A 12,583-nucleotide genomic window follows, 5' to 3' on the forward strand; every position below is an offset into this window, starting at 1 on the left:
AGGTTACAATCTTAAGGGCATTTGATTGAGATGGGGAGGGGATATGATGGAGAATGGAATTTCAAAGGGGAAAGCCGGGGGGGGGGGTTATTACCATGGGATACTTTTTATAATCAAGGAATATGTTAATAAAAATTGAGGAAAAAAAGAAAGTTAGAAAAGGCCCAGTGGTGGTGGGGGTGCCTTTTAGGGAGGTGATAAAAGAACACAAAGGATATAAAAATAGTGTGGGGTTTGCTTGGGTTGGAAAGAGTGAGATAGAAAGCAGGCAACACATAGGGCAGAGGGTTAACCATGACTTAAGAGATATGAGGGCTATAGAGATTGCTTAGTGGTTAAGGCACATGCCTGAAAAGCCTACGAACCTAGGTTTGATTCCCCCGAACCCACATAACCCAAATGCACAAGGTGATGCATGCATCGAAAGTTCCTTTGCAGTAGCTAGAGGACTTCATGTACCTATTTTCTCTCTCTCGCTCCCACAAAGTTTGCCTGGGTATGTTATAATTCAAGTCCATTCTGGAGAACTCAGTGAGAATCTGACTCAAGAAAATAAATAAATACAATAAAAAGGGCTGGAGACGTGGCTTAGTAGTTAAGGCACTTGTCTGCAAAGCCCAAGGACCACAGTTTGATTCCCCAGTACCCACATAAAGTCAGATGCACAAGATGACGCATGCATCTGGCATTTGTTTGCAGTGGCTGGAGGCCCTGGCATGCCCATTCATTCTCTCTCATAAATAAGTAAATAAACAAACAAATAATTTAAAACATAAGTAAAATTTAAAAAAGCAAAGAGGACTGGGGATGGACAGCTCAGTGAGAGTGCGTCTCAGCACAACAAAAGTAATTATAAAACAACATGGTAACCCTCATTTCCAGTCCTAACTTCCCTCCACAACATGTCAATATTTAAGAACAAATTAGTTTTCTCCTCAACTATACAAACAACAATGAATAAGAGTTCCTCAAGCAATAAGGAATCTGTATATATGAATAAGCTTCAAAACATTATCAAACTGTTCATTGTCTTGAATGTAATGATGTCACTATGGCTAGATAGCATGTCATATTCTGAAGATGTATATTAAGTATAGAAGGCAAACCAATGGAGATGCCAGAAGCCTATTTTATTTTATTTTTGGTTTTTCGAGGTAGGGTCTCACTATCCCAGGCTGACCTGGAATTCATTCTGTAGTCTCAGGGTGACCTCGAACTCATGGCGATCCTCCTACCTCTGCCTCCCAAGCGCTGGGAATAAAGTCGTGCACCACCATACCCGACCTAGAAGCCTAGTTTTAAATGGTTCAATTAAAAACAAAACTTGCGAGGACGGTGGCCTGTGAGGTTTGTTGCAGACCCCGGGGTGGTGGAGCCTCGCCTGTGGCAGGGCGGCCTGGGCTTTGCCTCCCTCGGGCTCCCAGGAAGCAGTGAGACAGGCGGAGGCCAGGCGACCCGGGCGGCTAGAGGGGGTGTCCACTCCCCAAGAATAGGAATTCAGACTGTTCAATCACCAGGAGCACAAATTCATCGTTGCTGGGTTGGATAATGCAGGGAAAACTACCATCCTTTGCTAGTTTTCAATGAATGGAGTTCTCCATACACCTCCTTCAATGGGAAATAACATAGAACAGACAGTGATTGATAATACATGTCTCCTCAAGTGGGATACTGGTGGCCAAGAATCTCTTCCCTCTTCCTAGTTCATAGTTGTGAACAGAACAGACAGAAAAAGGATTTCTGTAGCTAGACCAGAACTCTAAAGACAAAACGTGCACACAAATGTAAAGAAAATGTAACAAAACATTAATTAACAGACACTGGCAGTATCACTACCTTTCCTGCCTATTAGAAGACATTCCTAGTAATAATAAAGCTGGGGAAAAGACATGATTAGGGTATTTTTATGAACGAGATGCAGATGTATCTAATCAGAATTCAAATTTGAGGACCTGGACTTTTATAACTGGGCATCTCATTGAGTACAGTAAAACTGAATAAAAGGATTGATTAGTCCATCATGGCACTGTTAAGATATCTGACTTCAACTACTTTTTAAATAGCTTCTTGAAAAAAAAAATGTAGCTAAGATTTTAGTCCCTGTTCAATACTTGAAGACCCTTCATAAGAATTTCATGTATGATGGCTCAGAAATTAATATGCAATGGTTCAGAACTAAGCCTGTATAAATGTGCTGCTTGCAATTATATAATCCTGGGCCTCATTACATAAAGGTTCTGCCGTGTCTCTGTTTTACCACACCTTTTCTCTTAGGCAATACAAAAATTCACCATTATATTTTCACCAATAGAATTTTTGGTATTTAATTTGAAATTACATAGATTTTCATCAAACAGAAACAAAAATAAGCTTCATAAAGTGATACTGGATTTAATTTTTGTCTCACTGTCTTGCCTGGGAAGTGAGCCTCTTGACAAAACTGTGTTATTGTTTTTGAGACAAAAGGCGACAGAGCAGCAGGCATGTTCTGTGCGGGTGTAATTAGTACCTCAAAAATTAACAAGGCATGAAGTGCAGAGAGTGGGGCTGAACAGCTAATTGTCCAATCACGTTACAGGAGGAAGTGAATACTGTTAACCAAAACACACAGAGCAAAATACTAACGCTGTGAAATGATTTTTAAAGTGTATCAAACACACAAAAGAAATCATATGCATAAGATATAAAAAAGATGACATCAGTAGCAAAAAATTATTCTGCACCTCACAGTTTTAAAAATTATTTTATTTGGGCTGGAGAGATGGCTTAGTGGTTAAGCGCTTGCCTGTGAAGCCTAAGGACTCTGGTTCGAGGCTTGATTCCCCAGGCCCACGTAAGCCAGATGCACAAGGGGGCACATGTGTCTGGAGTTCGTTTGCAGTGGCTGGAGGCCCTGGTGTGCCCATTCTCTCTCTCTTTCTCTCAAATAAATAAAATACTTTTTTCTTTTTTTTAATTATTTTTATTTTTATTTATTTATTTGAGAGAGAGAGACAGAGAGAGAGAGAGAGAGAGAGAGAGAGAGAGAGAGAGAGAAAGGGTACCCCAGGGCCCAGAGCCACCGCAAAAGAAACTCCCAAAGCATGCGTCACCTTGTGTATCGGGTTTTACAAGGGTACTGGGGAATCAAACCTGGATCCTTTGGCTTTGCCAGAAAGCACTTTAACTGGTAAGCTGTCTCTCCAGCCTTGCTTTTAAGACTAATTTTTTAGCATGAAAGAGAAGGAAGGAAGGTAGGGAAGAGGGAGGGAGGGAAAGAGGGACAGAGGAAGGAAGGGACCCACCTGATGTGTTGTGACATTGGAGAACAAAGGAAGAAAACTGGAAAATGACTTTTAGTCGTATGTACGTGGGGGTGCATGTGAATGTAGATGTGTGTGTAGGTGCATGTGCATGTGGAGGCCAGAGGACAACCCTGGGTGTTATTCTCTTGAATGCTGTCCACCCTTTTTTGAGACAGGGTCTCTCATCTGCCTGGATTACTTCAATGAAACTCGATTGGCTAGCTAGCAAGCTCCAGGGATGGGACCCTTCTGTCTCTGCCTCCCCAGGGCTGGGATTAGAGATGGACATCACCAGACTCAGGTACTTTAATGTGCCTGGTCTGGAAGTTCATATCACCGAACCTGAATCTGTCTGCTACACCCAGCTTGGCATTCTATCTTTTTTTGTTGTTGTTTTTTAAGGAAAGCCCAACAGACTGCCTTTTTTTAATTATTATTATTATTTGAGTGAGAGAATGAGAGAGAGGAGGCAGGAAGCCAGTACAATCAAACTCCAGATGCATGTGTCCCTTGCGTGCATATGTGACCTTATGTGCTTGTGGCAGTGTGTGTCTGGCTTACTTGGGACCTGGAGAGTCGAATGTGAGTCCTTAGGCTTTGCAGGCAAGAACCTTAACTACTAAGCCATCTCTCGCCTAGCATTCTATCTTTTGAACAAAGAAAAGGTTAGTGTGGTGGTTTGATTCAGGTGTCTCCCATAAACTTATGTGTTCTGAATTCTAGGTCCTCTGCTGGTAGCAATTTGGAAATTAAAGCCTCCTGGAGGCAGAGTATTGTTCGGGGTGGGCATATGGCTGTTATAGCCAGCTTCCTCTCGCTTGGCAAACTCTTCTGTTACTGTGGTCCATCTGATGTTGCCCAGGTGGTGATGTCCACCCTCTGCTCATGCCATAATTTTTCCTTGCCCTCGTGGAGCTTCCCCTTGAGCCTGTAAGCCAAAATAAACCTCTTCCCCCACAAGCTGCTCTTGGTCTGGTGTTTTCTGCCAGCACTGTGAACCTGACTGCAACAGTAAAATTGGTACTGAGAAATGGGATCATTACTGCTAGACACCTGAATGTGTGGCTTTTGGTCTTTTGGAGGTGATTTTGAGAGAAATGTGGAACGATTTGAAGCCTTGGCCTAAGAGACACCTTGCAGTGCTGTAAGTACAGCTTGATGGACTATTCTGGTCGGAGTTGAAAGACCTGAATGCAGTAAGAACTATGGACTGTGAAGTTTGGCTTATGAGGCTGAGAAAAAGCTTTGCCTGGACTGGGCTAGAAGCAGTTGGTATGAAAGGCTTGCTCTTATGGCCGTGCCCTGAGAAGTTGTGCAGGGTTGCACTGCATAGAAATGGACTGGTGTGAGCAGAGGGATATGGCACAGAAAAAAATGCAATCTTTGGGCCAAACTTCTGCCTATTCAGCTGCAACTGTATGAGAGATCACAACCTTTGAGTTTGGGCTAGCTGATCTGCATTGGGACAACAAGAAAAATGCAGACTCTTTGGAAGGGGCCCGAATGTTAAAGGACTGTCCTGTTCTTCAAAGTCTGCTTTATTCCCCCCTGGATTAACAAATTGGCACCCCACCTGCATTATGGAATATAAGAAATGCAGGAGAGAGAGGGTCATTGAAGCTGCAACATGGTCTTGTGTTTTAGAAACAGCCATGGGCAGTGTGAAGCAGGATTGCCTGTATGCAGACCCAATGGAGCCATGAGGCTGAACCGTGGGTTGCAGTGGAGACCCAATGCAGATACAAGGACTATGAGATGGCTGCCGAGGACAGCTGCCAGCACTGGACGACATTTCCTAGGACTAGGAGTGGCCTAGCTGGAGGAGAGGAACTGGAACTTCTGAGACTTGTCACTGGTTAGTGTTATCAGACTTGGGAGACTCATCACTGGTTATAGTTGTTGGACTTGGAGCTACAGAGTTTGATGTTTGCCCTGTTAAATCTTGTATTGATTGACTATTTCTTTTGCCCAACATCATCTTTTGCAGTGTGAATGTTTATTCTGTGCTATTACGGGGTTTGTTTTGGTTTTTAGTATTATGGCTCAGTTAAAAGACCTCGGACTGGGCTGGAGAGATGGCTTAGTGGTTAAGCACTTGCCTGTGAAGCCTAAGGACCCCAGTTCGAGGCTCAGTTCCCCAGGTCCCGCGTTAGCCAGATGCACAAGGGGGCGCACGCGTCTGGAGTTCGTTTGCAGAGGCTGGAAGCCCTGGCGCGCCCACTCTCTCTCTCTCCCTCTATCTGTCTTTCTCTCTGTGTCTGTTGCTCTCAAATAAATAAATAAATAAAAATATTTAAAAAAAAAAAAGACCTTGGACTATGGGGATGTTTGAACATCATGAGGATTGATAAAAAAAACTATGGGGATTTTTAAAGTTGGATTGAATGCATTGTATTTTACTACATCAGGGATGGTTATCAGTCTATGGGGGCAAGGGGCACAATGTTGTGGTTTGATTCAAGTGTTCCCCATAAACTTACACGTTCTAAATGCTAGGTCCTCAGCTGGTGGCAAGTTGGGAATTGAAGCCTCCTGGAGGCAGAGCATTATTGGGGGTGCGCTTATTGGTGTTACACCCAGCTTCCTCTTGCCAATGTTTGGCACACTCTCCTATTTCTGTTGTCCATCTGATGTCAGCCAGGAGATGATGTCCACCCTCTGCTCATGCCATCCTTTCCCCCCACCATCATGGAGCTTCCCCTCAAGTCTGTAAGCCAAAATAAATCCTTTCCCCAAGCTGCTCTGGGTCAGGTGTTTTCTGCCAGCACTACGAACCTGAGTGCCACAGTCAATTTTTTGTTGTTGTTGTTGGTTTTTCGAGGTAGGGTCTCACTCTGGTCCAGGCTGACCTGGAATTAACTCTGTAGTCTCAGGGTGGCCTCGAACTCTCGGCGATCCTCCTACCTCTGCCTCCCGAGTGCTGGGATTAAAGGCGTGCACCACCACGTCTGGCTTAGAAGAAGTTTTTTTAAAAAATTGACTGTGAGCTAGAGTGAGACCCTACCTCAAATAACAAAAACAAAAACAAACAAACAAACAAACAAACAAAAAACTTAGTTTAAAACACAGTAGCCAAAACACACCAGTTAGATGTACACGGTCATGAGAAATGTTACTAGATGTATACCCTATGCTATATTCAACGTCAGCATCCGTATTTGCTGGTCAAAGAAAGAAAAAGAATATACTCACGTGTCAACTGAGCTCTGGACAATTTTTCACTGCAGCCATAGGCAGGACTGCTCTCCTGCAGCTTGAGCCATTGCTGGGCCTGGAAGAGATAGAGCCTCGCTTCCTTCCTAACAGCCGCGGCTCTGTTGCTGATTCTGACGCACAGACGAGCACGGTCACCTTGACATTAAAATAAACATTATCAACTACTTTGGCCTTGTATGGAAACAAGCAAGCGGGACACATCAACACCCCTACATGTCAAAATGTGAGATCCTTAGATCTCACCTAACTAGGTAAATCACAATAGAATGAAGAGCACACTCTGAAGCAGGAGGTTCCTCAAATTAACAAGATAACTTTAAAAAGATATTATTTATTTATTTATTTGAGAGAGGGAAAGAGGCAGAACCAGAGAGAGAGAGAAAGAGAAAGAAAGAAAATGGGTACTCTAGGGCTTCCAGCCACTGCGGACGAACTCCAGATGCATGTGCCACCTTGTGCATCTGGCTTACATGTATTCTGAATTGAACCGAGGTCCTTTAGTTTTGTGGGCAAGCACCTTTTACTTTATTTTTTAAATTTTTTGTTTATTTTTATTTATTTATTTGAGAGCAACAGAGAGAAAGAGGCAGAGAGAAAGAGATGAGAGTGGGCGTGCCAGGGCTTCTAGCCACTGCAAACAAACTCCAGATGCATGTGACCCTTTGTGCATCTGGCTAACGTGGGACCTGGGGAATTGAGCCTTGAACTGGGGTCCTTAGGCTTCACAGGGCAAGCGCTTAACCACTAAGCCATCTCTCCAGCCCAACATGTAAGATATTTTTGTAATTCAGCTGATGACAAAATTCCACCACATGGTCATTCACTATAATTTTTATCTTATTTTATAATTACTCACATGTCTTGTACACTTGTTCATAAACTATAGAGATCTCTTGCCAGTATATTTTCAAATCTAATACAGCTATGAGAACCTAATCATATTTTAATGTGCAAATAAGCACAAGTAATAAAAGCTTGAATACATGGGTTTGGGGTATACCTTTTATATATGAAACATAACTTTACATTTGTGACTTTTACAGAAGAACATTTAGCATAGTATCTTAAATAAATAATGGCGAAAATGCAGGTAATGTAGGTAAGAATCAGTACAGACGTGGCAAAAAAATTTCCCCTATGGAAAGGGACTCTGGGTAAGGAGAGGTGAAGCCGGAGATTATTTTCATTTTAAGATCTTCTATTCTCTAGGTTGGAGAGATGGCGTAGTAGTTAAGGTGCTTGCCTGCAAAGCCTAAGGACTCCGGTTCAATTCCCCTGTACCCACATAAGCCAGATGTACAAGATGGTGCATATGTCTGGAGTTCATTTGAGTGGCTAGAGGCCCTGGTGTGCTCATTCTCTATCTGCGTCTTTCCCTCTCCCTCTCAAATAAATAAAATCTTTTTTAAAAAAGGTCTTCTATTCTCTTGGTTCTTAAAAACTTGTAACTAAAATCATTTCTTTGACTAAACTTTTTAAAATAAAGTAAAAGGTATAGTATAAAGAATGCCCAAGTCTGTTACACAAGTTGATTATCAAGTCTTAAAAGTGACTCTAAACGCCTATAACACTTTAAATTGCTTTGCAAGTTGTAGTTCATTGTCTTGGTATAGCTTTAGTAGTATTTTAATGAACTGAAATTGACCAAAACTTGCCAGTAACTAAATATTATGAAATATATATACAAGAGAAAATACACTTCTAGCACCTTAAGCCCAATCTGCTTTGAGAATATTTTTATAATTCTGCTGATAGCTGATAACATTTCCCTCAGTCGAAAGCAAAAACTGGGGTACTTGGTACTCTATTTCATGCATGTCTTCCTTCATATTTATGAGGTAATGATGAGGATCAGGACTAGCTATATCTTTTTACTGGTCATGAATAAAAGCAGGCACAGGTCCACATATCCTGGATTATCCAGCACAGTCCAGATTGTGCATTTACTATAGTTAGTAGCATTACTATCACTAGTGAGTTGGTTAAGAATCTGAAAATGTGGGCTGAAGAGACTGCTCAGGAGTTAAAGGACTTGTTTGCAAAGCCTGATGGCCAAGGTACAATTCCCCAGTACCCACATAAAGCCAGATGCACTAAGTGGTGCATGTATCTGGAGTTCATTCCCAGTGGCAAGAGGCCCTGGCATGCCCTGTCTCATTTTCATATTCTCTCTCTCTCTCTCTCTCTGCTTGCAAATAAATAAACAAAACTTTTTTAAGAAGCTGGGTATGATGGCACACACCTTTAATCCCCGCACTCTCGGGAGGCAGAGATAGGATTACTGCGAGTTTGAGGCCACCCTGAGACTACATAGTGAATTCCCAGTGAGCCTGGGCTACAGTGAGACCATACTTTGGAAAAAAAAGAGAGCGAGTGACAGAGAGAAACTTCAAATGTGACCATAATAAAAGAGCTGTATGAAAAGTCTCTTCTTCATTTCACATGGGATTTTGGAAAACTGGATTTTTTTTTTTTCCCTCAGATACTGTAAACAGTTCAGTGTTTGTTTTTAAATCAGGTGCCTCTCCTTTTATACCATCAATTCTGTAATTTTGCAGGACTTTTAAATTCTTTCCCCATACCAAAACAGCTTTACATTTCTATTCCCCTTTAGGTAAATAGATAAATAGACAGTCACAGTTGCATCTTCTAAAGCAATCAAGCCTATGAACCAGAGAACTTAATATTCAAAGAAAATATTTAGTTGAAATACAGGACTAATCAAACTGGGTGCCAAGAAAAACGCACAGAAATTCTGGGGGTGTAAGTCACTGAGGTGCAATTACAATGAAAGCAAAGTGAGGCATTAGTTTTTGAGGGACAACGGACATCATAGTGAAATACAGCTCTCCCTTTGAGACACGCCAACGAGAATATCAGGTACGAAATTTCCAACATTTCCAACCATTTCCACGCCATTTCCAACCGATTTAGCTCTGCACTTAGAGGAGACCCTCGACTTGGTCTTACATCTAAGTAACTGGGCTTACAGTCACAGGTAACCTCAGAGTGTGCATACATGCCCAATATCTGGCCGAGTGGGAGAAGGTCAACGGTGCCCTGGGGGAAGAATCTGGAAAGATGCAACGCGCACCGCTCATTAGCGGGCACGGGGGGGGGGGGGGACCGATGGAAACCGGTTTTCGGGTGCAGAGAGACACCGGCCAGGCCTGGGCCAGCCTCAAGAGAAGGGGTTAGCGACCACACGCTGCGGAGGCTCCGGGTGACCACGTGTGTGTGTGTGTGTGTGTGTGTGTGTGTGTGTGTGTGTGTGTGTGTGTTTTGGGGGGGCTGATCCTCGGAGTCCCCCCCCCACCCTGGGTGCCGCGCGCCCATCCTCCATCCCCCACCCCGCCCGCCGACCTACCGTGGAAGTCGAAGTGGCCGATGCTCTGGCCCTGGGCGTCTCGGGCCGCCGCGCTGCTGAAGCTGCCCCGCAGCGTCTTGGCCTGGCTGCGCGGCGGCCACCAGCAGCACGTGAGGACCACGGCCAGCAGCCGCAGGCCCCTCATCCCCGCCCGCCGCCCGCCGCCCGCCGCACACCGCCGGCTCGCCACTCACAGCCCGGCGCCCGCAGCCCCACGTCGGCAGCGGCCGGCCGGGCGGGGCGGGGCGGGGCGGGGCGGGGCTGGCGCCGTTTCCCTGGGAGACTGACAGCCAATGAGGCACGGGCTCCCCGCCACGCACCCGGGAGATCAACCAATCATCGGCTGCGGTGGGCGGGACGCACAGATCCGGCGTCCCGTCGCTCTTAATGTCTTCGAGCTCGTTCCCGCCTTTCTTTTCTTTCTTTCTTTCTTCTTGTTTTTGTTTTGTTTTGTTTTTTTCTAGGTAGGGTCTCGCTGTAGCCCAGGCTGACCTGCAATCGATTGTGTCGTCTCAGGGTGGCCTCGAACTCACCAACCCCTCTCTCCCCCGTGCTGGGGTTAAAGGCCTGCGCCACCACGCCCGGCTCCGCCTTTCTTAAGCGGTGAAGTCGTGTCACCGGGAACAATCGCCCTTATTGGCACTGTGCTGTCATGGGACGGTGAGACTTGCAGGTGGCTTGTGAAATTGGGAAAGGACTTTTCCTAGTCAACAGAGGAAAATTCCCGCAAAATCTGAACCGTGCCCCTTGCCTTTTTATCTCGTGCCTATATAACCTGACGAAGACACCTTATATGTTCAAACTTTAAAGCCTGCCTTCTCTTCGGATAGGGTTTCCTGTCTTGTTGAATTACTTTCCATTATCACCCGGCAGGCCAGACAGGTGCGAAGCATAACAAACCATTTTTGTTATGTTCCCATAGCCAAGCAACTTAATCACAAATATTTGATGGCTTTTCCTCTGGTATAAAGCAGCAGCCATAATTTTAATCAGGGCATCATTACTTGCCCTATTTGATCTCCCTCCAGCCATTTTTGTTGTTGATGTTTTTTTAGGTAGGGTCTCACTCTAGCCCAGGCTGACCCAGAACTCCCTCTGTAGTACCAGACTGGCTTCAAATTTACAGTGATCCTCCTACCTCTTAGCGCTGGGATTTAAGGTGGGCACCACCACACCCGGCTCCAGTCTTAATTCTAACTGGCTACACTCCATGTCTGTCTTAGAGTTACAGAAAGCTTTAGCAAATCCACTTTGACGGCATTACATTCCTTTAAATCCCCTTCGTTGCTATTAGTAACTCTTTACAAAATGAATTTCAAACCTTTCAAATGCCCATCTTCCAACTTTTAATCTCCATCCTTACCACTGCCAAGTCCATGAATATTCCAAAGTTTCTCCCATCTGGGAGGTCATTGCAAATCCCTCTGGCTGGAATACTTCCTCTAGTTACCCTGCTGTTTATCTCCTCTCTATTTTTTCTTTTATTCCTGTTTCCCAATGTATTTAAGAACCCATTCTCAAACTCCAAAGTCTGTCAAACGCCAGTGGAATCAGAATCCTTTAGTTCAGGTCACTTACACACCATACCATAAGTGACCACTGGTTTTTCTGAGCACCCCATTATATCGTGAGGTCCAGCTGGTCAGAGGCTATGATTATCTTGATGAAAGTAGGAACCCACTATTGCTTTATGAATAAGTACATATGTTATTTTCATCTAACAAGAAGTTTTTTTTCTTCTTTTCATTTAACAAGAAGTTTTCATAGCACATATTCAAGTTCTTATACCTCACCATTTAGACAACAGAAATCCCATTTCCTGTCAGCATTTTCAGTATCTCTGGTTGCCTAGGAAAATGGAATTAATACTACTTGGGGAATCTTTTAAAGTTGCACTAGTATTTTTGTATTATAAGAGCAATCCATGCAGCTTAGAAAAAAAATATTCACAGAGTGTATGAGGTAAAACTTTAAGTCCATATTTCATCATTTCCCTGCCTGTATCTGATACTGAAAGGTAGCCTTGGTTAATAGTTTCAGGTGGATCCATTCAAGCTAGCCTTCACAAATATATGTAATGTTAACCTAAATTTGGCTAGAGATGATGTCCAGCACTTTGGGTTCCTATGCAGGGATCTGCAAGCTAACTCAGCATGCCCAGCTGTTTAACTTGTTTAACAATACCGTAATGAATTATCCATATTATACACATCATGGTATCTGAGGTACTACAAAATATAAGGCATATATATACTTGAATTCTCCTATGAATTATCACTTTATGCTCCAACAAAGTTTCTAAAAGATCATACTTCTACTCATTTTAGGCTTTGTTAAAATAGTATGTGGAAAAAAGAAAATGATGCACATGTGTTCTATAATAATTGACTGCTTCTTTTGTGCCGGGTCTGGTCTTCGGAAAACAAAAAGCCTGTTACCCTCATGGAGCAGAGGGTACGCCATTACATCATGAACCTGTATGTTGATGAATGCTAAGAAAAATAAAGATGAAATAGCTCGAGCCTGTGGTTTTAACTAGATCAGGGAAGGACTCCAATAGGATGATGTTCAAGCTGAGACCTGGAGAAGTATGGGTAAAAACTGGGGAGCTACTGAAAATAGTGACATTCACAGGCCTGGGGAAATAGCGTGCCTGGCCAAATCAAGAAAGAGCAAGGATAGCTGGGCGTGGTGGTGCACGCCTTTAATCCCAGCA

General features: G+C 43.7%; 1 protein-coding gene across 1 annotated transcript in view; it reads right to left on the reverse strand.

Moving 5' to 3' along the window:
• The window catches only part of Gpr180 (G protein-coupled receptor 180), a 32,049-nt gene extending 22,037 nt beyond the window's left edge, over positions 1-10,012 (reverse strand). The window contains exons 1-2 of the mRNA XM_045146318.1: positions 9,868-10,012; positions 6,477-6,635 (exon numbers count right to left, since the gene is read on the reverse strand). Coding sequence (XP_045002253.1) covers positions 6,477-6,635; positions 9,868-10,012 — 304 coding nt within the window. The remainder of the gene's footprint in view (positions 1-6,476; positions 6,636-9,867) is intronic.
• Between the last annotated feature and the right edge of the window lie 2,571 nt (positions 10,013-12,583).

Source organism: Jaculus jaculus, chromosome 3 (genome assembly GCF_020740685.1).
Source record: "Jaculus jaculus isolate mJacJac1 chromosome 3, mJacJac1.mat.Y.cur, whole genome shotgun sequence".
NCBI classification, from domain to species: Eukaryota; Metazoa; Chordata; class Mammalia; order Rodentia; family Dipodidae; genus Jaculus; species Jaculus jaculus.